At 49.3% G+C, this 21904-nt stretch overlaps 1 protein-coding gene across 2 annotated transcripts; it reads right to left on the bottom strand.

Moving 5' to 3' along the window:
- Positions 1-5607: 5607 nt before the first annotated feature.
- Positions 5608-20483, bottom strand: DIO1 (iodothyronine deiodinase 1). 2 transcript variants are annotated; one of them, XM_059374815.1, is made up of 4 exons: positions 20109-20482; positions 12262-12405; positions 8518-8717; positions 5608-6403 (listed from the first exon to the last, which is right to left on the bottom strand). In XM_059374815.1, the coding sequence occupies exons 1-4, from the start codon at positions 20428-20430 to the stop codon at positions 6311-6313; spliced, it is 759 nt and encodes a 252-aa protein (XP_059230798.1). In that variant the 5' UTR covers positions 20431-20482; the 3' UTR covers positions 5608-6310. The 2 variants fall into 2 exon arrangements, with proteins under 2 accessions (XP_059230798.1, XP_059230799.1); XM_059374816.1 differs by lacking the exon at positions 12262-12405 and having other exon boundaries at positions 20109-20483.
- Between the last annotated feature and the right edge of the window lie 1421 nt (positions 20484-21904).

Below are 21904 nucleotides of genomic sequence, written 5' to 3'. Positions count from 1 at the left end.
GATAGGGAGAGGGATAAGCAGACTTCCCACCGAACAGGGACCTTGACCCAGGGCTCGATCCCAGGACCCTAAGATCATGACCTGAGCCAAAGTCAGACACTTAACTGACTGAGCCACCCAGGTGCCCTTCTCTGGTGTCTTTACTTAAATGGACACGGATCCTCTAGTATCAGTGGCCTAGCCTGACCTCATCTAACCTTAATCACCACCTCCAGCCCCTCTCTGCAAACACAGTCACATTGGGGGTTAGAGCTACAACATAGGAACTCTGGTAAGAAGGCAATCAAAGCAGAGAGCATGTGACTGAAGGGGATTTCTAGCAGCCCCATTGCAAAGGAGGTAATAAACTTAATACGAAGGTATTTAAGACAGCTAATCTAAATGAAAGTTGCAGATTGCCCCAGCTGACTCCTCTTCATCCTTCTACACTCTGTTCCCAGCAAAAAATAAGCCCCGTTAAAGAGTGATCAAAAAAGACCCAGAAGGGGACCGCTTTCGGTCAGTTTCTCCAGAAACAGCCTGAAGTAGGGACTCTTGTAGGAGTGCTTTATTGAGTAAGTGCTCTCGGAAAGCAGGATGAAGCAAGGGGAGAAAGTTAACCAAAGGGGCGCCTGGGTGGCTTAGTCAGTTGAGTGTCCAACTCCTGATTTCCCTTCAGGTTGTGAACTCAGGGTCGTGGGATGGAGCCCCACGTTGGGCTCCACGTTCGGCAGGAAGTCCGCTTGAAGATTCTCTCCCTCTGGCCCTCCCCACTAAAATAAATAAATAAATCTTTAAAAAAGAAGAAAAAGATATGGCTTCAGCTGGAGCCCCAGCCTGATCCCATAAGAAGCTCTGGATCATGAATGGCCCCTGAGCAGTAGGTATACTCTCACCTAGAGGCAGGGGACCAGGACTTTGTAGGACAAACGCGTCCATCGCTGGTCACCCCCAGGGGAACATAATCTCTCAGGAATTTCTGGGTGGGAGAGCTGCCGTTGAGGAAACATCAGGAAAAGGGGCATCTATCTGTGAGCCATGAGCCTCAAACACTCAAAGCAGCTGTGGCAGATGGGTGCACTGGCTTGGTGAGAGGGGTCCAGGTGTGTCCCCAGCAACAATCCACTTGGAGCTGTGCCTCTTGGAGTGGGGTCCCTGCAACAGTGGCTGCAGCCTCTCCCCTGAGAACTTGTTAGAAATGCAGATCTCCTATCCCAACTGCAGATCTGTTCAATCAGAAATGCTGGGCTTGGGGCGCCTGGGTGGCTCAGTGGGTTAAAGCCTCGGCCTTCAGCTCAGGTCATGATCCCAGGGTCCTGGGATTGAGCCTCGTATCAGGCTCTCTGCTCAGCAGGGAGCCTGTTTCCCCCTCTCTCTCTGCCTGCCTCTCTGACCAGTTGTGATCTCTGTCTGTCAAATAAATAAATAAAATCTTTAAAGAAAGAAAGAAAGAAACGCTGAGCTTAGGACCCATGAATCTGTATTTTAATAAGCCCTCCAGGTGATTTTGATCATGCCAAAGTTTGGGAACCACTGTACTATAGGGAACTGTAACCAGAGACTGAAAGAAATGGAGGGGGGGAAAAATAACAAAAATGAGGCGGATACACAACATACGTTGCAAGAGAAGTGAAAGACAAGAATTGCGACTCATGGTTATCTCTTAAAAAGGCAGAGCTCAGAGAAGCGATACAAGGATTTAAAGAAAAAAATTATAAGGCACAGAAGATGAACAGTGAGCTGCCAGCGCTAAGAAAAGAAACGGAAGCAAGAAAGCAAACCCTTTCAGAGCTAAAGCCGTGTAAGCAGCAAAGGGATAATGACAGTAATTGTAGCAGTCAGCGTTCAATTAGGAAAACTACATTGGCTCCAGATCTCTATTTAAAGCAGAGAGGGAACTAATGAAGAGGGTTTGTTACAAAATGTTGTAGAGGCTAGGAAAACAAATAGGAGAGGGGATGTGACCCTGAGTTGGCACCCATGAGCCACACTCACTGTTGACAGTGGAGGCACCGTCGCTGTCTCTGAGCAGAAGCCTCCCGTTGCCTTGGCTGGTGACAGCAGCACAGCAATCTCTCCAGCCAGAAGTGAAAAAAATTACTTCTTCTGCCCACCTTCTAAGTTCCCACCAGTGCTTTCCAGTGGCAAAACCTAATCAGAATGCGGCCTCCAGGCTTCTGGCTCCCTGAGATCCAGAGGGGAGTGTGGGCAAATGGGAACAGGCGAGAGCTGAGAAACTGGCGCAGTATTGAACCCAGTTTAAGAAGAATCCGGTCAGAGGAGAGAGCTTGAGAAAAACTACAAAATGAAATAGACAAGAACGGATTTTAAAAATAGTTACAGAGGGGCACCTGGCTGGCTCAGACAGTTAAGCTTCTGCCTTCAGCTTAGGACATGATTTCAGGGTCCTGGGATCAAGTCCCAGGTTGGGCTCTTGCTCAGCGGGAAGTCTGCTTCTCCCTCTCCCTCTGCACCTAACCCTGCTAATGTTCTCTCTCTCTCTCTCTCAAATAAATAAAAATTTAAAAATTTTTTTTTAAAGATAAAAAAATAGTTATAGAGAAGATAGCAGCTATGAAGAACAGGGTATACAACACACCCAAAATTCTACTTCCTGAGAGTAGGACAAAATACAAGGAAAAGATGATCAAGGCAACTGAAGAGAATGTTCCTGAAATTTAAGAGAAGAAGAAGAAGAATTAAATCTTAGACCAGAAGAGGTTACATATTTGTCTTAGTTGTTCAGGCTACTGTAACAAAAATGCCACAGACTGGGGGGCCTATCGTCAGTAGAAACATTTCTTAGGATTCTGGAGCCTGAAAGCTGAGATCAGGGTGTCGGGTGAGGGATGTCTTCTGGAGCAGCAGACTGCTTATATCCTCCCCCAGAGGAAGGGGGCAAGCTAGCTCTCTCAGGGCTCTTTTATAACAGCATTAATCTCATTCCGAAGGGGTCCCTCATTGCACATTCCTCCCAGTCCTACCCTAACACTATCATGCTGGGCTTTACGATTCAGGGTATGATTCCAGGGGGACACAAATCTTCAGAGTCTAGCAGTATTATAGAAATTTTGATATAGGAACAATCGACACTGGGACTAGGTCTTGAAGTTATTGAATCTCAGATTTGAAGAAAGAATCTGACAGGTCTCCACGTCTCCAAAAGCAAAACAAGCGCTGGGAGCAATCACTCGGGCTGGCCTCACTCTCCTCCTCTCATGACTGCTGGACCACAGGGGAGCAGGGTCTGTGAATCTCTGAGCTAAAGAGGCTGAGATACAAGAGTCTGAATCCCAGCCAGGGATCCTGTGGGCTTCAGATGACAGGCTGGCGGGGGCAAACATGTCAGATGTCCCAGAGTACAGCATCCATGTGCCCTTCCATTTTTTATTTTTATTTTTTTAATGTATTTATGAGAGAGAGAGACAGAGAGCTGGGGGAGGGGCAGGGAGAGGGAGAGGAAGAGAGAGAATCTCAAGCAGACTCCCCATTGAGAGCGGAGCCCAACATGGGGCTCGAACGCAAGACCCTGAGATCCCGTCCTGTGCCTGGATGCTTAACCCACTGCACCACCCAGGCGCCACCGTGGTCCCTTCTTGAAAAAACTACTTGAGACTTTCAGTGATGTCATCTATATGGCAGAACAGGTATCCTGAATCCTTCTTCAGCGGACATCTACGCATGCCTTACAAAATGTGTTAACGCACCTGCTGAATGTCATGGCGGAACTTACTCGAAATGAAGTCATCCGTGGCCAGTTTAGTAGAATGAGAGTCCAAACCTGCTGAGCACTGTGCACAGTTCTTTGCCATCTCTGCCATGCGGAGTTACCCCACAAATGTCCCTTTCCCTTCCCGTGCTCTGCACGTTCCCATTGCAGGTTGTGGGAGGCCTGGCCCCAGCCTAATGCTAGCACTTCCTCCAGGCTTTCCCAGTCCCACCCAGCCCCACACAATTGCCCTCCCGTCTGCACTCCCTGAGCAGTGAGTCTTCATCTCAGCTCTCCCCCATCATCCTCGCTTTGAATTACAGTCATTGCCATGGATGCCTAGTCCCCCGTGAGGTTAAGCGGGACCTTGTCCTCCTGGACATTGCTCAGCACCTAGTAAGGAATCGGTGCCCAATGACAGTCTGAAGCATTAAACCAAAGAGAACTGACTTGGAACGCTTGGGGTCTACTTCACCATTCTGAAAACTCAGCTCTAGCTACTGTTGTTCACTGAAAACTGGGAACTTTCTCTGCATTTATAGGCATGAATTGGAGGACCATCTGAGGAGTGATTCAGAGGAGCACAGGCTTATCCGCTGTCTCCTTTTATGGAAACGGGGCTTAGGAAGGACAGGCTCGGCTGGGCTCCAGCCCCACTGCCCAGCTCCTCGCTCTTCGTGTACCCACATAAACTCATGCATGCATTGCTTTGGCAGGATGAATAGTTTTTTTAAAAAAATATTTAATTTGTTTATTTGATAGAGATCACAAGTAGGCAGAGAGGCCAGCAGAGAGAGAGAGGAAAGCAGGCTCCCTGCTGAGCAGACAGCCTGATGCAGGGCTCCATCCCAGGACTCTGGGATCATGACCCGAGCTGAAGGCAGAGGCTTTAACCCACTGAGCCACCCAGGTGCCCCCAGGATGAAGAATTTTGATTCACTGTCCCTACTGTCCTACCTTCCTACCATTTCCCACTGCCTAAAAAGGGGGCCCAAGGAGGCAGTTGTGGAACGACTTAAAATAATAATAGCCTGTCCGTGGCATTTTCTCCAAGGCAGGCACAGTTCTGAGTGTTTTACTTACAAATCCTCTAGGCAGAAGGCATTACTAGTAATTGATTTTATAGTTCAAGATACCAAGGCAGCTTAGCCAAAGTCCCACAGCTAGCTGAAGTTAGAGATGGGCTTTGAATCTTGGCTTGTTACTTATTAGATCTAAGCCCTTCCACAAATTCCTCAACTCTGAGCCTTGACTTCCCATCTTTAAAATGGGGTAATAATCTCCTCTTTGAAATATACGAAGACTAGAGGACTTAATATATCTGAACATGGGTGCCTGGTAGATGATTAATGATAAGACTTTTAAAAAGAATAAAATAGGGGTACCTGGGTGGCTCAGTGGGTTGGGCGTCTGCCTTCTGCTCTGGTCATGATCTTGGGGTACTGGGATGGAGCCACGCATCAGGCTCTCTGCTCAACGGGGAGCCTGCTTCCCCCTCTCTCTCTGCCTGCTTCTCTGCCTACTTGTGATCTCTCTCTGTCAAATAAATGAATAAAATCTTAAAAAAAAAAAAAAACAAAGAATAAAATAGCAGCATTAATGGTGTTCACATTGTAGTAACAATGGCCAACCCAAGGAGAATGTGTTTTCTTGGTAGAAAAATGGTCTCCCAAGTCCATTCTTTTATGTCGTGTTGTAAAGGTAGTTTGAATCCAATGTAAAACATTCTTTAGCAGGAATTCACAAGACAAAGGGACATTTAATATGTAACCCACGGAGAAGGAATGTTCTTCCCACCAAATGAGGCGCTCCCAAGCATATGGTATTTTTGCTGATCAGATTACACTGGGCTATAATGCAAGATAAAACAGACTGACACAAACTGGGAAAGAAAATGTAAGAATCACACCGAAGCCATCTCAAACGGCCTGAGATAGTTTAATCACTCTGTATTAGCTTGCTGCCTCTTAAAACATTTTCTTTCAAATCAAGTCACAGCTGTGTGTACTTTAGGCTGTGGCCGTCATAGACAAATATGAAAAGAAGCAGAGTTAAAACAGATGAATAGCAATGGCGATCCATTAGTCTGATGTAATCAAACACAAATGACCGTTAGGAGACTTGCAAAGACATCAGAGAAACCATTTCCAGTGTGAGCTTCTGCTTAAAAGAACAACGGCTTTCAATTCCTCATCTCTCTCTCTCTCTCTCTCTCTAAACAACCAGCATGCTCTCCCCATGCTTGGTTCTAAAAGCCAATTTAGTGTTTGAGATGATCAAGTCCATAAATGGCAAACTGGGGAAAATGAGTCTGCCTCACATAAGGACCGCCGATTCTGACCGCTTGGTGTCAGAGTGGCTGGAGAGAGATGCCACGCCTCGGTAGGCTGCCTGTGGAGTGGGGCCTCTCTCACGTGGGGATGTCATGCGATGAATGTGGTCTCCGTGGGGACAGCATTGGGGGGGTATTTTAACATTCTGCTTACTTGCTGCTTTGTTTTCTGATTACAACTGTTTGGTTAGATGAGACCAGTCTGACCAGCAGGGGACATGAGTCCAGAGGTGAAAGCCACCTAGGCTGAGAGGAGACCCCAGAACTTGAGGAGCCCTCCTGTTGATCACCTAGCACTGGGGGATCTTTCCAGACTCGATGTGGAACTTTTCCAGAACAGCACGAACTTCCTCTGGATGGTAGTTCCAAGGGCCCGATTTCCCCTGCAAAAGAAATGAACCAGTGTTCCCAGATTTCCAGCCTGCAGGAATCGGTGGGTCTGGAGCTGGGTTGAAAGGACAGGGCTGGTGATGGCTACGTGGGACTTGTCAGGATGGTGTACTCCGTGGCAGAGACAACCCTCAGGTGGATGAGGTCACCAGAGAGAGGGTGTGGAGTGGTGCCAATATTTAATGGGCAGATTGGACCGAGAAGTACAAGGAAGACCAGAGGGGGTGAAGTGAATACTTCCAAGAGGAGAAAGGGGTCTGTACAAATAATTATCTTCCATAATTAGACCTTCAGACAGGCCTTATCTTCTCTACACCTCCCAGCAAGCACCACCTGTCCTAAATCAGACCCACCTCTGCCTCTCCAGTCCAATGCCCTAGTTCAGCCCTTTTCATCTCCTACTTGAACAGCCATCCCACCTCCTGACTTTTCCTAGTCCTCAATCCCTGCTCCTTCCAGTCCACACCTCACCCAGGAGCCAGTGATCTTTCTAAAATACAGATCCAGGGGCACCTGGGGTGCTCAGTCGGGATCCTGGGATAGAGTCCCACATTGGGCTCCATGCTCAGCAGGGAGTCTGCTTGGGCCTCTCGCCCTCTGCCCGTCCCCCCACTCACATGCACACACTCTCTCTACTAAATAAATAAATCTTTAAAAAACTAAAATAAAAATAAAATAAGATCCAATCATGCCTCGATTCTGCTCAAAACTCGTCAGTGGCTCTACTTTGTCCCAAGAGGCACGCTGAACTCCTTGGTCCAGAATGAGACTCCTGTCACCACTGGGGACATGGTGACAATTCTCCATTCACACCCTGCCATAACCTGCCTCTGTGCCTTTGCCCACCTTCTCCCCTGTATTTGCTATGCTTTTCACTCACCCCGCTCACACGGCTGGCTTCCTGGCCTTGAGGCCCACGCAGTTGTCCCCACCTCTAAAGAGCCTACCCTTCCTCAGGGGTCAGGAAATTTCCAATCTGAGAGCCAAGTCTGTCCTGATGCTTCACACTCATTGATGTCTCATCTATACCGATTTTGTGCCACAGCAGCAGGATTGAATTGTAACCGGAGATGATTTGGCCCACAAAGTCAAAAATATTTATAATCAGGCCCTTTTCAGAAAAGGTTTGCCGATCCCTGCTCTGGAGTCTCCTAGTACTGGGGACACCAGAGCACTCAAAGTAAGGGGTGGGCCATTCGCAATTCATTCCTGTGTTGCCAGTACTGGCTTGGAGCCTAGCCCTGCTGGCCTCCACCATGCCACCTTAGAGCCATGTCTCTAGGGAGGAGAAAGGAAGAAGGACCTGAATCCTTGTGCTGTGGCCCTTGGCACCTCGGGAATTCATCTGCAAGTTGTTGCCCATTTCCCTGCGACAGTAGGGTCAGCTTGACCTGTGGGCAAGGAGCAGCCGTGTGGCTGGGCTTCAGGGGCCACGGTTTGAAATCCTTTCTGCAGCTATGAAACAGTTCCTGCCCTCTTAGGGGTGGCCAACGGTGCCCAAGTGGCCAGAGGCTATGCTTCTGTCCCCAACCCTGGCCAGGCTGGAAGCCCTAAGAGGGGCACAATCACCAGAAATCGAGCCGGGACTCGGCTCCTGCCTCAAATCCCTGCTTCAGCATCTCCAGCTGCTGCCTGTAGGGTTTGCTCTGCTCCCACTCCTACAACCCCCTCCAGGTTCAGGCCTCAGAGATGAGTGGCTTCAGACCCTCCCACCCCTGGCTCACCCCATCCAAAGGACTTAGAATTGGAATCAGAGCCTAGTGAGGTGTGACCTTGGGCAAGTCAGTGTCCTTCTCTGAGCATTGTTTATGAAATGGAAACAACCTTCTCTTGTTCAGCTCCAAACTAAGCTAGGGCTGGGCCAGTCTTCTGGGTTCGAAGGCAACAAGAGGCTGCAGCTCCAGCCCAAATGCTAGGGACTTTTCTGTGCGTTATTTCACCTCCTGTGAGGTGAGGGTACCTCCCTTTTGCAGAAGAGGAAACTGAAACTCCACGAGAGGAGAGGACCTGGCGCTGGCCACATGGCTGGTACATGGCCAGGAAGCGACATGAATGCTACAAAGCCCTTTCTGCCCATCCCCATCCTGGACCCCATACCCCTGGTCACCTTGTAGAGGATCCTGCCCTCCCAGAGCACGTAGAGCCGCTCAGGCAGCGCTGCGTAGCGCTGGCTACTCTGGTTCTCCATTGTGTCCACCACCACAGGGCACTGGGGGTTCCTGTCCAGCAGCAAGCGGGCGGCCCTCAGGCGGTCCTGGAGATTCCGGTGAGTCCTGATGTTCACGTTGTTCTTAAAAGCCCAGCCATCTGCAAAAGAAGAGATGGGGAGTGAGCCTAACTGGCAGGGTGCTATTTTCTGCCCATTAAAAACCCCCATCCCCACCACATTTAACTGAGGGTCCCAGATAGAGGAGCCCTTAGCTCGATTGGGCCCAGTTTCCTACTATGAGTGAAGACACGAGCTCACACAGGGAGTTACTGACTGATCCAGCATGGAAGCCCAGGACTCCTGACTCTCAGCTCTTCAGCATGGAAGAGTCGACTAGTCCCATGCTTCTTGAACTGGAATGTGTATTTGAACGGTTAAAGGCAGATTCTGATTCATCTGTCCAGGTTATCAGTGAGGATCTAGCGGGCATCACCTGGAGTTTGTTGCTAATTCTTGGGCCCGAACCTAGACTGACAAGAAATGGGGCCCACCAATCTGTCTTAACAACCTTCCAGATGATTCTAACAACACACCGGAAGTCGACGAACTACTAGTCTAGACAATCTACCTCTTCTAATTATTCTCCACCAGAATGATCTTTCCAAAGGGCCAGTCTGACCATGTCATTCTCCTGCTCCCTGTCATCCACAGGGGAAATCCCAAGCTCCCCAGTGACCTGGCCTGTCTGCCCTGCACACCTCCAGCCTCTGTTCAGCCGATGGGTGAAACACCTGGGATTCCTTGACCCACCACCCCCGAGCTGCCTCTCACTTCCACCCTCTTCCTCACAGGGCTGCCTCCACCTACAGTGTGAAAACAGGAGCTTCTCTCTCCTGCAACTTCGGCCACTATGGCTGCCATTAGCTCTACGGACAGCTTCATGACAGCTTCATGCCCCTCAAGGTGAGCTCACAGCCAAGGACAACTGTCAGCCTGACAACCACCCTTCCTTTCAACCCCTAAGGAGTATTCTTACCTCTTGATCTTGCTACCCTCCAACTCATCATCCAAAAATCTCTGACAACATTACGAACACAAACTTTAATCAGATTTTTTTCTCTGCTTGAAAACCAATGACAGGACCAGCTCCTTAGCAAACATGTCACGATGCCGACCATCTCTCCCTACCTGCTCTTCTAGTCACGGCCGCTGGTCCTTCCGCATCTCGCTGAAGCGACTTCCTCAAATGGGTCTGACCCCCTCTTCCCTGTCTCCTTAGCATCTTTTCCATATTTGAGATCCTACCTGTCCTTTCAAGCCTCAGCTCTAACATGGGGCTCCTCAACGCTGCTACTGTTGACATTTGTGGCGGGTCCGCTATCCCGTGTGTTACAGGACATTGAGCAGCATCTTTGGCCTCACTAAGCACCCCGCCCTCCCTTCAATTTGTTTTTGACAACCAAAAACATCTCAAAGCATTGCCAGATGTCCCCTGGGGGACATAAATCACCCTCCATTCAGAACCACAGCTCTAAACCCCTCTCCTCCAGGAAGCCTTTCCTGACACACGCAGCTATGTGTTAGGGGGCAAGCTCTTGAAGCCTGTTAACTCTGTTTCCCATCTGTAAAGGGATTAATAGGACCAGCGTTGCAGATGACTGTGAGGTAACTTGTTTAGAATTCCTAATACTCGGCCTGTTTCACAGAAGCTGCTTTAAAAATATGGGTTTATCTTGCCTGACTCCCCCAAATAACAGACAGGTAGGAAAGAAGCCAGTTTTTATTCCATGCCACAGGTATTCTGTTACTTTGCTCTGGAGTTGCCCCAAATCAAACCCATTTAAGGCTGCTTGTTAATGTTAATTGGAAGGGGATTTTCAAATGGCCTCGTTGCCAAGGTGTCCTTCTGCCTTCTTACAGGAAGTGGTACTCATGTTAATGGGCTGAAAAAAATAACATAAAGTGCTACTGGCCTTGCCCTTCTACTTGCCCTGTTTCTGCGGAGCCTGGACCCAGTTAATGTGGTCATGGGATCCTTCGGAAGCCACGTGGCCTGTGTTTACAGTCATAGCTGCTTCCCAAGGTAAGGGAAGTTGGAAAAGTTTATCAGCAGAAATGGCCCCACCTCCTTGGTGCTTCAACGTGCTCCGCTCAGAAAACTTCCTCCTAGAGAAGCCGGCTCTTGGGACAAATTCACATCAAGATACAGGTGCCTGGCCACGGTGTAAAGTAACTATCACCTGCCCCAAGACATCGGAACTTTGTAGATGACAACGCCAGCTTACCTTCGTGTCATGTTTAGGCAGTCAGTCTTGTGCAACTGTTAACTTCACAAGGACCTCCTAGGGGAGGCTAAACTGGGATTCTGCCCCTCATCCTGCATCTGAGGACATGGAGGGTGGGAGAGGAACAGTGACTTGCTTCCCCAACCTTAACTGTAAGTTCCTGAGAGGCAGGAGCTGTGTGTATCTTTTGTCTCAATATCCCCAGGCCCAGCACAAGTGCTCCTTAAATATTGTCAGATGAGTGACCCTGTGAGGTTGGTCTTGTCATCCCATGTCACTGTTGCAAAAGTGGGCATGGAAAGTGAGTGCCCCAAGGTCACGTGATAGAGCTAGGACCCATAATCAGGTCTGAAACTCCGAAGTTCATGTCCTTCCCACCATGCTTCATGCCTCCCCCTAACTTACCTGGAGAAACAGGTGGTGTGTGGAAACCTGATTTGGGCCCCAGGCCCTGTGGGATCGGTGGACCACCTGGTAAAGTTCAACGGGCTTAGCCCACAAGCTGTAGGAGTTTCAGGGAGAGCTCTCCTGAATGGAACTCTCCAGCAAAGGAATAAGATGTCCCGTGAAGTAATAAAAATGTGTGACCACCTGTCAGGGGTGAAGAAAGAATGCCTGCTCTGGATGAAAGCTAGCTTGGGGCGGTGGGTCTCCAAGTGTGGCCCCCAGACCAGCAGCATCAGCATCAACCGGAGCTTGTCAGAAATGTGAATTCTCAGGCCCCATCCCAGACTTCACTGATGAACTCTGGGATGGGGCGGTCCAGCAGTCTGTTTTAACAAGCCTTCCAGGTGCTTCTGACGCTCACTAATGCTTGGGAACCATCGACGGAGAGGAACCACAGTGTCCCGTTGAGTCTGGAGAGTCTTAGGAGGGGTCGCACATGTAGCTATGGAGTGGGCATTTCCCTTGTGACGTTTCAGGTCTAAATTCCTCCTACTAGCTCCTCCTCCTTGATTTCCACTGGACCTGTCCCTCTAGGGTGTTTTTTGTTTTGTTTATTTTATTTTATTTATTTGAGAGAAAGAGAAGGAACGGGGGGGGGGGGGGGCAGAGAGAGAGGGAAGAAGAGAGAGAGAGAGCAGAGAGAGAAGCAGACTTCTCAGTGAGCAGGAAGTCTGGCGCTGGACTCAATCGCAGGACCCCAAGATCATGACCCAAGCGGAAGCCAACCGACCGAGCCACCCCGGCGCCACCTCCAGTTTTTCTGCTCCGTGTGCTGGTGGAAAGCACAGACTGTGAAGTTACTAAGTAGTGGGTAATGGCAGCAGGCACCGAAAGAAGTAGGTACTCCATGCAGAGCAGCTCATGCCCTCATTCCTCTTCCTCCTCTCTCCCCAACCTTGACCCTGGGCCTGGGGAAGTGAGGCAGGAAAGAGAAGGTAGGCAGAGGCAGAGGCAAGGAGTGTCTCAGTACCTGATGCGTGTGCTTCCTCAATGTAGATGATGAGGAAGTCTGCCATGGAGCAAAAGTCTTCAATAAGTCTCTTGAACTGGTCAAGTTTGAAAAGAAACGAAGGTCAGGTACAACTTCCAAAATTTAGCACCAGTGGCCTGTTGCCTGAAACAGGAATGGAATCATCAACAACCAGTCCTCTGCACACAGCCTTGGTTTGTCAGTACCATCTTCGCTCTGGATGCTCTCACTTCTGGTACTTTCCTTTTCCCTCGAAGATGGAGCCAGGCCACAATGAGGGGACAGATGCCTACAGAGCCTGACTTAGCAGAGGCTGGAGCCAGTTTACTCCTCTCCACAAGGAGGGGATTTTATCAGGGGGTCTCAGTGGACCACCTGCAGCTACTAGGTGGTAATTCAAATAGTGTGGGTCCCTCCCAGGCAGTTTATGAGGTAGGCACAGATCTGTCTTCTCAGGTGATGAGATTAGAATACCGCAAGGTAGGCCATTTTTCTCCTTGTTTACAGACTTGCTTCAGGTCACACAGCAGGTCAAGTGTGGAGTTAAAATTAGTACTCTGGCTTCTAGACGCTCAATTCAGAGTTCTTCTCATCCAAAGCCCCTGTTCCCTCATTCACAAATGGACATAATAATAATACTTACCTTATAGGATTGTTATAAGGATCATAGGTAGTACGGATAAGGGAGTACAGATAAGGCCTTAAAGTGGTGCTTGGCCCAGAGTAGGTACTCAATAAATGTAGGCTGTTGTTATCAGCTATCTTGTCCTTGAGCTAGGAAGTGGAACAGGCAGCGAAGGGGATGCCACAAAGGGGAATGAGGGGGAGGCCCAAGACTGGCTACATGATTTGCTGGCTCAGTGCAAACTGAAAATGCTGGGCCCCTTGTTCAAAAGTGGAGTGCGTGGGGGAATTGCCGTTAAATATATGAAAATAAAAAGGTTTGCTTCTGTGGCCTCTCTCTTGCACTGGCATGGTATTTTCTAGGTACCATTTAATGTCAGACTCTCACGAACATAGGGATAGTCATAGGGCAAATGCAGTCCTTCATAGTCAGCCAGGAACCCTAAAACTTAGTGCATATGTGCCTGTGTGACTATGGTGACCGGCTACCAGCTTTCCTCTCCCTCCAGCCAGCAGGCCAATGCACGATGCCCCAGTCACCGTATCATGAGAAACTGAACTAGACATTTACCCTCCCCACATGCCCACCACCCACAGGGTATCACAGCCACCATTCGGGAATGCTTAGGCTCCTTGCTGGGGGAGGGGAGGAGGCAAGAGGCTTCTCCCACCACTTTCCCCCAGTCACCTGACACACTGCCCCATGGCACCGTTAGCCCAGCATGGAGATGGCCATTTCCATGCCCTGCCTTGAGAGGCTCCCGGAGGCACACACCCGACCACCCCAGCCTCTCCTGTGCCTGTGTCCAGGTCCTTTCTGGGGTGAGAAGGCGGTGGCAGTCACTGGGAAGGAGCGGGAAGGAGGCGGGACCAACCCTGCTTCTGAGGGTGGAAGAGCGGACATGTCCCAGAGAGCGAGAAGGCTGTGGGAGGCCGGATCCCACATGACCAGGGCTCCAAGTCCCTTGAAGTTTCCATTGTCCCATGAGGCTTCCCTTAAAAAATGTAAATTCCAAGACAAAATGATTAAGGATTTCAAGATGGCTAACGCAGAGCATTAAACCCCAAGCACAGGGCCTTCCCCTGTGTGATTCACTGGTCCCACACCCATGAAACCAACCTTGGGCGGGAGCCTTCCACAACTGCCCCACCTTCAAGGAGGAATAGCCCTTGGGAGCTGCCAGCACCCCGGGGGTCCCTGTGGCCAGAGCGGACACGGTGGAGGCCTCACTGAGGTGTGCTCTGTTAGAGCACAGCAGGTAGAGCATAGCAGGTCATGCACTGTGACATGTCCCGTAAGAGAGTTGTGTCGCCCAGGCTACTTGTTGCCCCTGGAGGGCAGAGCCCTCCCCCGACACGCTGGGGAGCAGTTCAGCAGAGAACAAGTCCAGCCTGGCTTTGCCTGCATGCAATTTCTTTTCTTTTCTTTTCTCTTTTTAAGATTTATTTATGTATTTGACAGAGAGAACACAGGTAGGCAGAGGGGGAGGGAGAACTAGGTTCTCCTCTGAGCAGGGAACCTGACGCAGGGCTCAATCCCAGGACCCCAGGATCATGTCCTAAGCCAAAGGTGGACACTTAACCTACTGAGCCACCATGGTGCCCCTGCCTGCATGCAATTTGAGGTCTATTCAGTGGCAAAAAAACAAGTAAACACATAAATGTGGTAATTCCAAATTGTGATAAGTGTTTCGAAAGAGTCCATAAAGGAGTGACCTACTTTAGACAGGTGGGTCAGAAAAGGCCTCTGAGGACATGCTATTTAACCTGAGAAATGAAGTACAGGAAAGAGCCAGCCATGGGCAAAGGGAGGAGGAGGGCATTCCAGGCAAAAGGACTCCATCCTGTACAAAGGCCCTGAGGCAGGACAGAGCTTGGTGAGTTCAAGGACCTGCAAGGCCACTATGACCAGAGCCAGGCCCGGGGAGCGGGTGGAAGGTGGAAGGGGGAGGGCGGATCCCAAGAGGCAAGACTGAAGAAGCAGGTATGAGCAGGGGTGGGGGAGGGCAGGCTCTCCTACACCTTGGTGAGAAATCTGGATTTTTATTCTGGGTACAGTGGGACCTCGTGGAGATATAAAGCAAGGACGGTAGATATTTATTGCATTTTTGGCTGCCTGTTTCCTAGTCGTCCTTCCTAGGTGGACTTCCCTATTTTGTATGGTATTAATAGGAGCGTACGCCTCTATGGAGGACAGAGGGGCCAGGTCTGTTCTTTGTCCCGGGCAGCCAAGGCATAAGTAAGCAGTGGCCCAGCTGGGTTGATTGGACCATCCCACAGAGATCTTTGGTCCTGAAGTCACTGAGACAGCAGAACTGGTCCGTGGCCCAGTGGCAGGGCTCCTGTCTGGGTTGGGGGAGTCCTGGGGGCAGGCGTGTCAGTTCCCAAAGCAACCAGAGTGACAGCAGCATCCAGGCCTGACTTTTGATGCTAAAAGTCCAGGCCCAGCGTTCCAGGTGTGGTTAATTCTGGGGGTCTTGTAACACGTTCTTAATATGTTCTTGTGTGTGTGTGTATGTGTGTGTGAGACTAGGAAAGCCAGAGTACGTTTCTGTGACTTGCAGGCCAGACCCCTGACTCCCACGGTAGAGAGGTATAATGAAATGTGGTCAGATTTACACCCGAAGATCATTCTATGGGGAAAGGCCTGAGGATGGGAATGGAAGTGGAAGGATCCAGTTAGGGGGTGCCAGAGAAATGCGCATGAGAGATAATGGGAGCCCAGGTTAGTGTGAGGGCCGCGGAGAAGGTGAAAGATGAAACTGACAGGACTTGCTGATGGAGGGGAACCGAGGGCATCTTAACTTGCTGATGGTGTATTTTGTTAGTTAGACCCTCACCTCATTGTGCAATGGGTTTGAAGAAGTTATATGTATAGTAAAATATATTTTTTTAAGATTTTATTTATTTTATTTGACAGAGATTACAAGTAGGCAGAGAGGCAGGCAGAGAGAGAGAGAGAGAGGAGGAAGCAGGCTCCCTGCTGAGCAGAGAGCCCGATGTGGGACTCCATCCCAGGACCCCAAGATCATGACCCGAGCCGAAGGCAGCGGCTTAACCCACTGAGCCACTCAGGCGCCCCAATATTTTTTTAATTAAAAAAAAATCATGCCCGTCTGGGAGGCACAGAACAAAAGGGAAAGATGGCAAACAAAGCAGTCTTAAGTCGCATGTATTCATTATAACTGAACTAATATTTGATTGAGTTTCCTGGTGGCCAAGTAAAGAGAGAAGGGATTGATTATAGAGTCTTCATTTTTCAGTACATAAGTAGAAATTTGGCCAAGGAAATACAAAGCTCTCCTTGTCCTTGGCTCAGAGATTTTCTCTTAGGAGGCCCTAGGGAGCACTGAGTGGGCCCCAGTCCTTGTTGGATGATTACACAAGTCCTTGCCCATGTGACAGGACTGCCCGGGCCTCATCAGGGTAGTCTCAGAGGCAAGTCAAGACTAAGTGGCCAGCCACTGGCCTCCAATGACCCCAGAGAGTCATGCTTTTGATAAGAACCCCAAGACTTAACGTCAGGACCAGTGCTAAATATTAGCTATCTGGAATTTTGTTTTTAACTGGAAAAAAAAATTCAACATCACTGATTAGGAAACTGGACGAGACAGAGCCATGTGTTTAATTATTTATAGTGTGGTTGGGTGCAGTGATCAGTATGGAGGGCAAAGTTTAAGCTTAGTTCCCTGCTTTCCTGATAGCAGAGAGGAAGGATGGGTACAAGGGGGTGACAGGACGGAGAGATGACGGGACAGAGGACTGGCAGTCTGCCTGTGTGCACAGGCCACGGGGCAGAGGACACCATTTCAGACATTGGGCTAGCACTGTCAAGTCCATCTTGTCTGTAGAAATGGGGAAACAGCCCTGTAGAACCTGGACTTGAACTCACCATTATGACCGCCAGGTCAGGCTCTCTCTCTCTCTCTCTCTCTCTTTTTTAAATTTTATTTATTTATTTGAGAGAGAAAGAGATCACAAGTAGGCAGAGAGGCAGGCAGAGAGAGAGGGAGAAGCAGGCTCCCTGCCGGGCAGAGAGCCCGATTCGGGGCTCAATTCCAGGACCCTGAGATCATGACCTCGGCCGAAGGCAGAGGCTTAATCCACTGAGCCACCCAGGTGCCCCAGGTCAGGCTCTCTTAACAGAGAAAGCCCATTTATCATTAGTAGATGACCTCTCCTAAGTACACTTGGGGAGATTTTAGAAGATAATAAACAGGGGCTGAAATAAATCCGGTTTCCTATTTACTCCCAAGTACCTAGAAAATAAATGGTCCAGACTTGCCTTCTACCACCACTCACCAGTTAAACTGTGTTTTGCTCTGGGAGCGTGTGTACCTCATGTGTGTACACCCAGGGGATAGGAGGGGGCTGGGAATTCCTCTGGACCTCTGTCATCTTATCCAACAACAACTCCACTACCGGAGAGCCAGAAGCTATAGGTTCTAGTTCAGGCTCTACAAACACTTGCCATACGACTGACTCTGAGCAAGTAATTTACTTCTCTGGGCCTTTGTATGTGAAAAATAAAAGAACTGCTTCAGATTACCTGTAGAGTCTTCTGGACCTTCTGCTTTTTGGCTGTAAAATGAGTTCAGATTTATACCCAAAGCATCAGAGTTTTTTTAGTGGCTGGTGGGTTTCCAAAGCAGTTACTGGATTGCTTTCTATTAGGCATACCTGATCATTGTTAACACCCTGCTTGAAATTCTTCTAGAATTCACCAATACTGTCAGGTTGAAGTCTACCCTCTTCAATAAGACACATAAGATCCTTTAAACACTGGTCCCTGATGCCGTGTCCAGCCTCAATCTTCCCCATCTTCATGCCCGCCACAGCCCCACTTCTGCCAAAACTGACCAATGGTCCTCCACAGCTCGGCCCTCTGTAGTTCCTCTCCTCTGCCCTGCTCTGCTCCCCACTGCCCTTTTCCCCACCCATCCCAAGGTTTCACTGTCTCTAGATAATCAGCTCACCATTCTCTTCTCCAAGAAGCCTTCCTCTGCCTGCCTCCCTATCTCATCCCACTTCTTCCAGAACCCTCCAGTTCCCTCTCTCACTACACCATCTCCCCCTCCGGGCTATGAGATTTTCCAGGGCAGAGACCAATCATGCTGAGGTCTGTACCACCAGCATCTACTATTTCAGCACCATTCAGTACCATTATTTTTGGGTCCATATGCCAAAAGCCAACTCTGTTTTATGGGTAGATATTTCTTTTGTCTCTTGGTCTCCCTCTCTTTCCATTCTTCAGTCGCAATAGCAGGGAGCAGAGACCAATAGAACAGTCTTTAAAATGTAAACTGGTCCACAAAAGTGAACAGCTAAAAGAAGCAAGTACATTCTGGAAACTGCCGTGAGGCAAGTTGGCTTTCACATAACTGGTCACTAGATGGATATTTGGCAAACTGGCCTGGTTCCAGCACAACACTTGGCCCACAGGAGATACTCCATAAAAGTTCGTGGTTATTCTCATTGCTCTTATTATCAGGGGTCACTTAGTGGATATTGAATAGAAGGGAGGTCATTTGTGTACTGCAGTTGTAGAGTCAGGAGCAAAAAACTCGTGCCGTTCCCTCTGTTCGAAACACTGTTCTCTTCCCAAGCTACAAAAATCTTTCTCGTTTTTCAAGGCCTCATTCCAAACCCACTTCCTCCAGGAAACCTTCCAATCCCTGCAGGCAAAGTTTATACCTTTACAGCCTCCCCCATCTCACAGAACTGTGAGGATCTCTTTATGACATCAACCTATGAAGACAGATGAGTCTATGAAACCATAGACTCATCGAGGAAAGGATGAAGTTCTTACCTAACTCTTAGACCCTGGCATCTAGTTGGGGACTGGGCTAATGAATGTTTGCCAAGGTGCACTGGAAAGAATGAGATAAGGAAGTCTAGATTCTGGGTCTGACTTGGTCACTCCCTAGCTGTGTTACGTCTGCCTCTTAGTGCTCACTCCATCTCCCTTCTAAAGTGAGAGGATTGGATTAGGCCAACGTTTCCCAAAGGTTGTTCTTTGGAACCTGGGCATTTCCTCAGGTGGAAAGTCAGGGGTTGTATGTTAGGAAAATCAGATAGTGTTTTCTCAGTTTTTTCAAGTTTTGTTTGTTTTTAAGCTTCAGGGCTTCTCAGAGCTTTTTAAGTATGTGTGTGTTCTATGAATTTCCAGGAGGAGGGTAGGGTGTGCAGGGTTTCCCAAACTATTTCAGTCAGGAAACTCAGTGTGGTAAAGCTTATCCGTGGGCTTTGGTTTCCAAAGAACATGTTTGAAAACCACTAGATTTGGTTGCCTATTATAACTTGCCTCAGGAACCTTCTCTACTCAGTCTGCTGGGTCTAGTTCCTGGGAACTCAGAGATGAATGAGACACAGTTCTGTCATGAGGCTCCCCATCAGGTGGGAAGAAAACACTTGTGCTTGGCAGCCAGAGGCAGGGTGGAAAGACTCAGAGTCTGTGGAGAGGGGCAGATGCAGAGCCATGAGCCCAGGAGAGAGAGTGTGTGCCTAGCTGTAGGGATCTGAGAGGGCCTCACGGAAGGGGGACAGGAGAGCAGGCCCGGCTGGTGTGGGGTTTTGGACTGTTGGTGAGATACAGGAAGAGCCAACAACACCAGCAAGGCAGAGAAGGGAGAGTACGAGGGATGTGCCAGGCTCAAGGGTTCTTCCAGAGGCTAGAACTGAGGGGGAACCTGTAGGTGAAACTGGGAAGGGGAGCAGGAGTTGGCCTGGAAGGACCTTGAATACAAGGCTGGGCCTGGGCTTCATCCACGGGAGGACTCTATGTGCCCAGAATGTGCAGGCCAGTGAGGGCAGGATACAGTAACCAAACACCCCCATGTGTAACTACCTACACGGTCAGACGTGATAAAGAAAAGTTGAAGACATTAAGTCTGGATGAGGGGCTGAGCTAGTCTGGGGGAGCCAGGGTTGGCTCATCGCAGGTAGCGTCACCGAGCGGCAGTGTGAAGGGTGAGCAGGAGCCCACCAGGCAGAGCTGAAGAGCGTGTGGAAGGCGCTGAAGGCCAGTATGTTTGGTTTGCGGGTTAAGGGCCTGGGAAGGTGAAAAGAATCTAGAAGTCTCAGTTTCAGGAAGTGAGAAGAGGACAAGAAACCAAAAAAGAGAGCAGCTAGAGTAGGAGAATTCTGGACTTCCCAACCCACCTCCCCACCCACTTCTACACCCCCATTCCAAGCACATCTCAAGTTCGCAACTGTCTCCTCACCATGCATGAAGTCCCAGATGTTGCATCTCTGTCCTGAGAGCTGGACTACGGGACAGTTGGGTGCCAGGCCCCCGGGCTCTGTCCTGTCCTCTAGTCGCTGCCATCGGACCTTCAGAACAAACCAGAAATACTGCATGCTGTAGAAGGTCGGGGCCCAGTTGTCATAAGAAAAGTGGGGGTTCTTCTTGTTCATGGCCAAGATGTGTTGCTTGACTCTTTCCGGAAACAGTATCAGGCACACTTTGCCCACGGCCACGTGCACCACCACCTGCAAGAGGACCCAGAACCTCTTCAGCCACAGCCCTGGCCCGGGCAGCCCCATCTCGGCACACCCAGAGCTGGCTCTGAGGCCGGTGGGAAGAGAGGACACAGCCAGGCAGTACTGGGCGGAGCTGAACAAAGGTGCAGGGTGGACGAAGCCAACCCGGGACAGCAGGAAGGTGCCAGGACAGAAGGTGTCTGCCTTCCTGTCAATGCAATGGAAAATTCCAAACCAAGTGCTCAAAGGTCTGTTCTAATTATTATCATTTCTGATCCTTCACCTTAACCTTTGAGAGATCCTTGGGCTGGGAGACTGCAGAACTTAAAGCTTCTCTCTGATAAATTTTTAAAAACAAATACGTAAAAAGGTCACACTTAAAGGGACCCTGCGGTCCTTTAGAAAGGCTCTGTTGCAAGTGAGTTCTAATAATAATGATTCTTTTAATAATGTAAAGTGTTCCTTTATGGATGAAAGATGTTTCTTCCACTCACAGCTTCTAGCTGATGGTTGAGTGTTTCTGGAGGCATAGTCCTTCCTGGAGGATTTGGGTCTGGAGGCTCCCCAAGCAGAGACATAGCTGGCCCATCCCCAAGAAAATCTGGGCCTGAGACTCCCTGTAGTGAGTGTGTGTGTGTGTGTGTGTGTGTGTGTGTGTGATATAAATACAACAGCCTACACTCAGCAGGGGGAGGTCTAGAATTGGGAGGAGACAAGTAAACAGAAAGTTATCATTTAGTATATTAAGCACAGAAACAGAGGATGAGTGGGGATCTCCTGGCATGGAGAAGGGCACTTAGTCCTGTGTAGAGAGGTCAGGAGGACTTCCCCAAAATGATACCGATGCTGAGATCAGAAAGGCAGAACAGCAAGACATTAGCCAGGCAAGTGGGGATGGTGATCCTAGTGGAAGGAACCACATGTCCAGAGGCCTCGAAGCCAGAGAAAGCAGGAGCCCATGGAAAAATTAAAAGAAGACTCCTAGAAACCCAGAGCTGGAAAGCGTTTTAGAAAACATTTAAAATGTCCTTCCCTTCAAGTAGGGAAACTGAAGCCCAGAGAGAGGAAGTGGCTGAAGGCCAGTTCTGCAGTTCATGAAGCTTCCAGTCGCATACCTGTGTTTGTGGGCCAAAGGAAGGAACACGGGAAAGCTGGCTGCCCCCGTCATAAAGGTGTTGTCCTTGGCCTCTAGCACACTAACTTTATTCAGAGAAGAAAAAAACAGCTCCAAAAGATGTTCTGTTTCTAAGCATCTCCCTGGAAATGTCGAGCTGTGCCCTCAAAGTACAGCACCTGCCTCTGTAAGCAGTAACTGCCCTTCGTGTGCACATAGCATTTTGCCATACAAAGTATTTTTGTTGGTTGGTTTTAAATAGACTGTATTTTTTCAAGCAGTTTTAGATTCACAGCCAAATTAAGCTGGAAGTACAGGGAGTCCCCAAATAACCCCTATCTCCATACACGCAGAGGCCCCCCTACAATCCAAATCGCAGCAGGGTGCTGTATGCGTTACCACTGATGAGGCCGTGTTACAATT

The sequence above is a fragment of the Mustela nigripes genome, chromosome 14, assembly GCF_022355385.1.
Source record: "Mustela nigripes isolate SB6536 chromosome 14, MUSNIG.SB6536, whole genome shotgun sequence".
Lineage (NCBI taxonomy): Eukaryota > Metazoa > Chordata > Mammalia > Carnivora > Mustelidae > Mustela > Mustela nigripes.
This window is presented reverse-complemented; position numbering and strand designations above follow the sequence as displayed.

Bases quoted from the DNA above. Each gene is read 5' to 3' on its own strand.
- DIO1 (XM_059374816.1), bottom strand. From the start codon at position 20,430: ATGGGGCTGCCCGGGCCAGGGCTGTGGCTGAAGAGGTTCTGGGTCCTC. The intron at 8,718-20,108 runs GTGAGGAGACAG...CTTCTTTTGCAG, and splicing joins CATCTGGGACTTCATGCATG to ATGGCTGGGCTTTTAAGAAC. The intron at 6,404-8,517 runs GTGACCAGGGGT...TTTCTTTTGCAG, and splicing joins AGGGCAGGATCCTCTACAAG to GGGAAATCGGGCCCTTGGAA.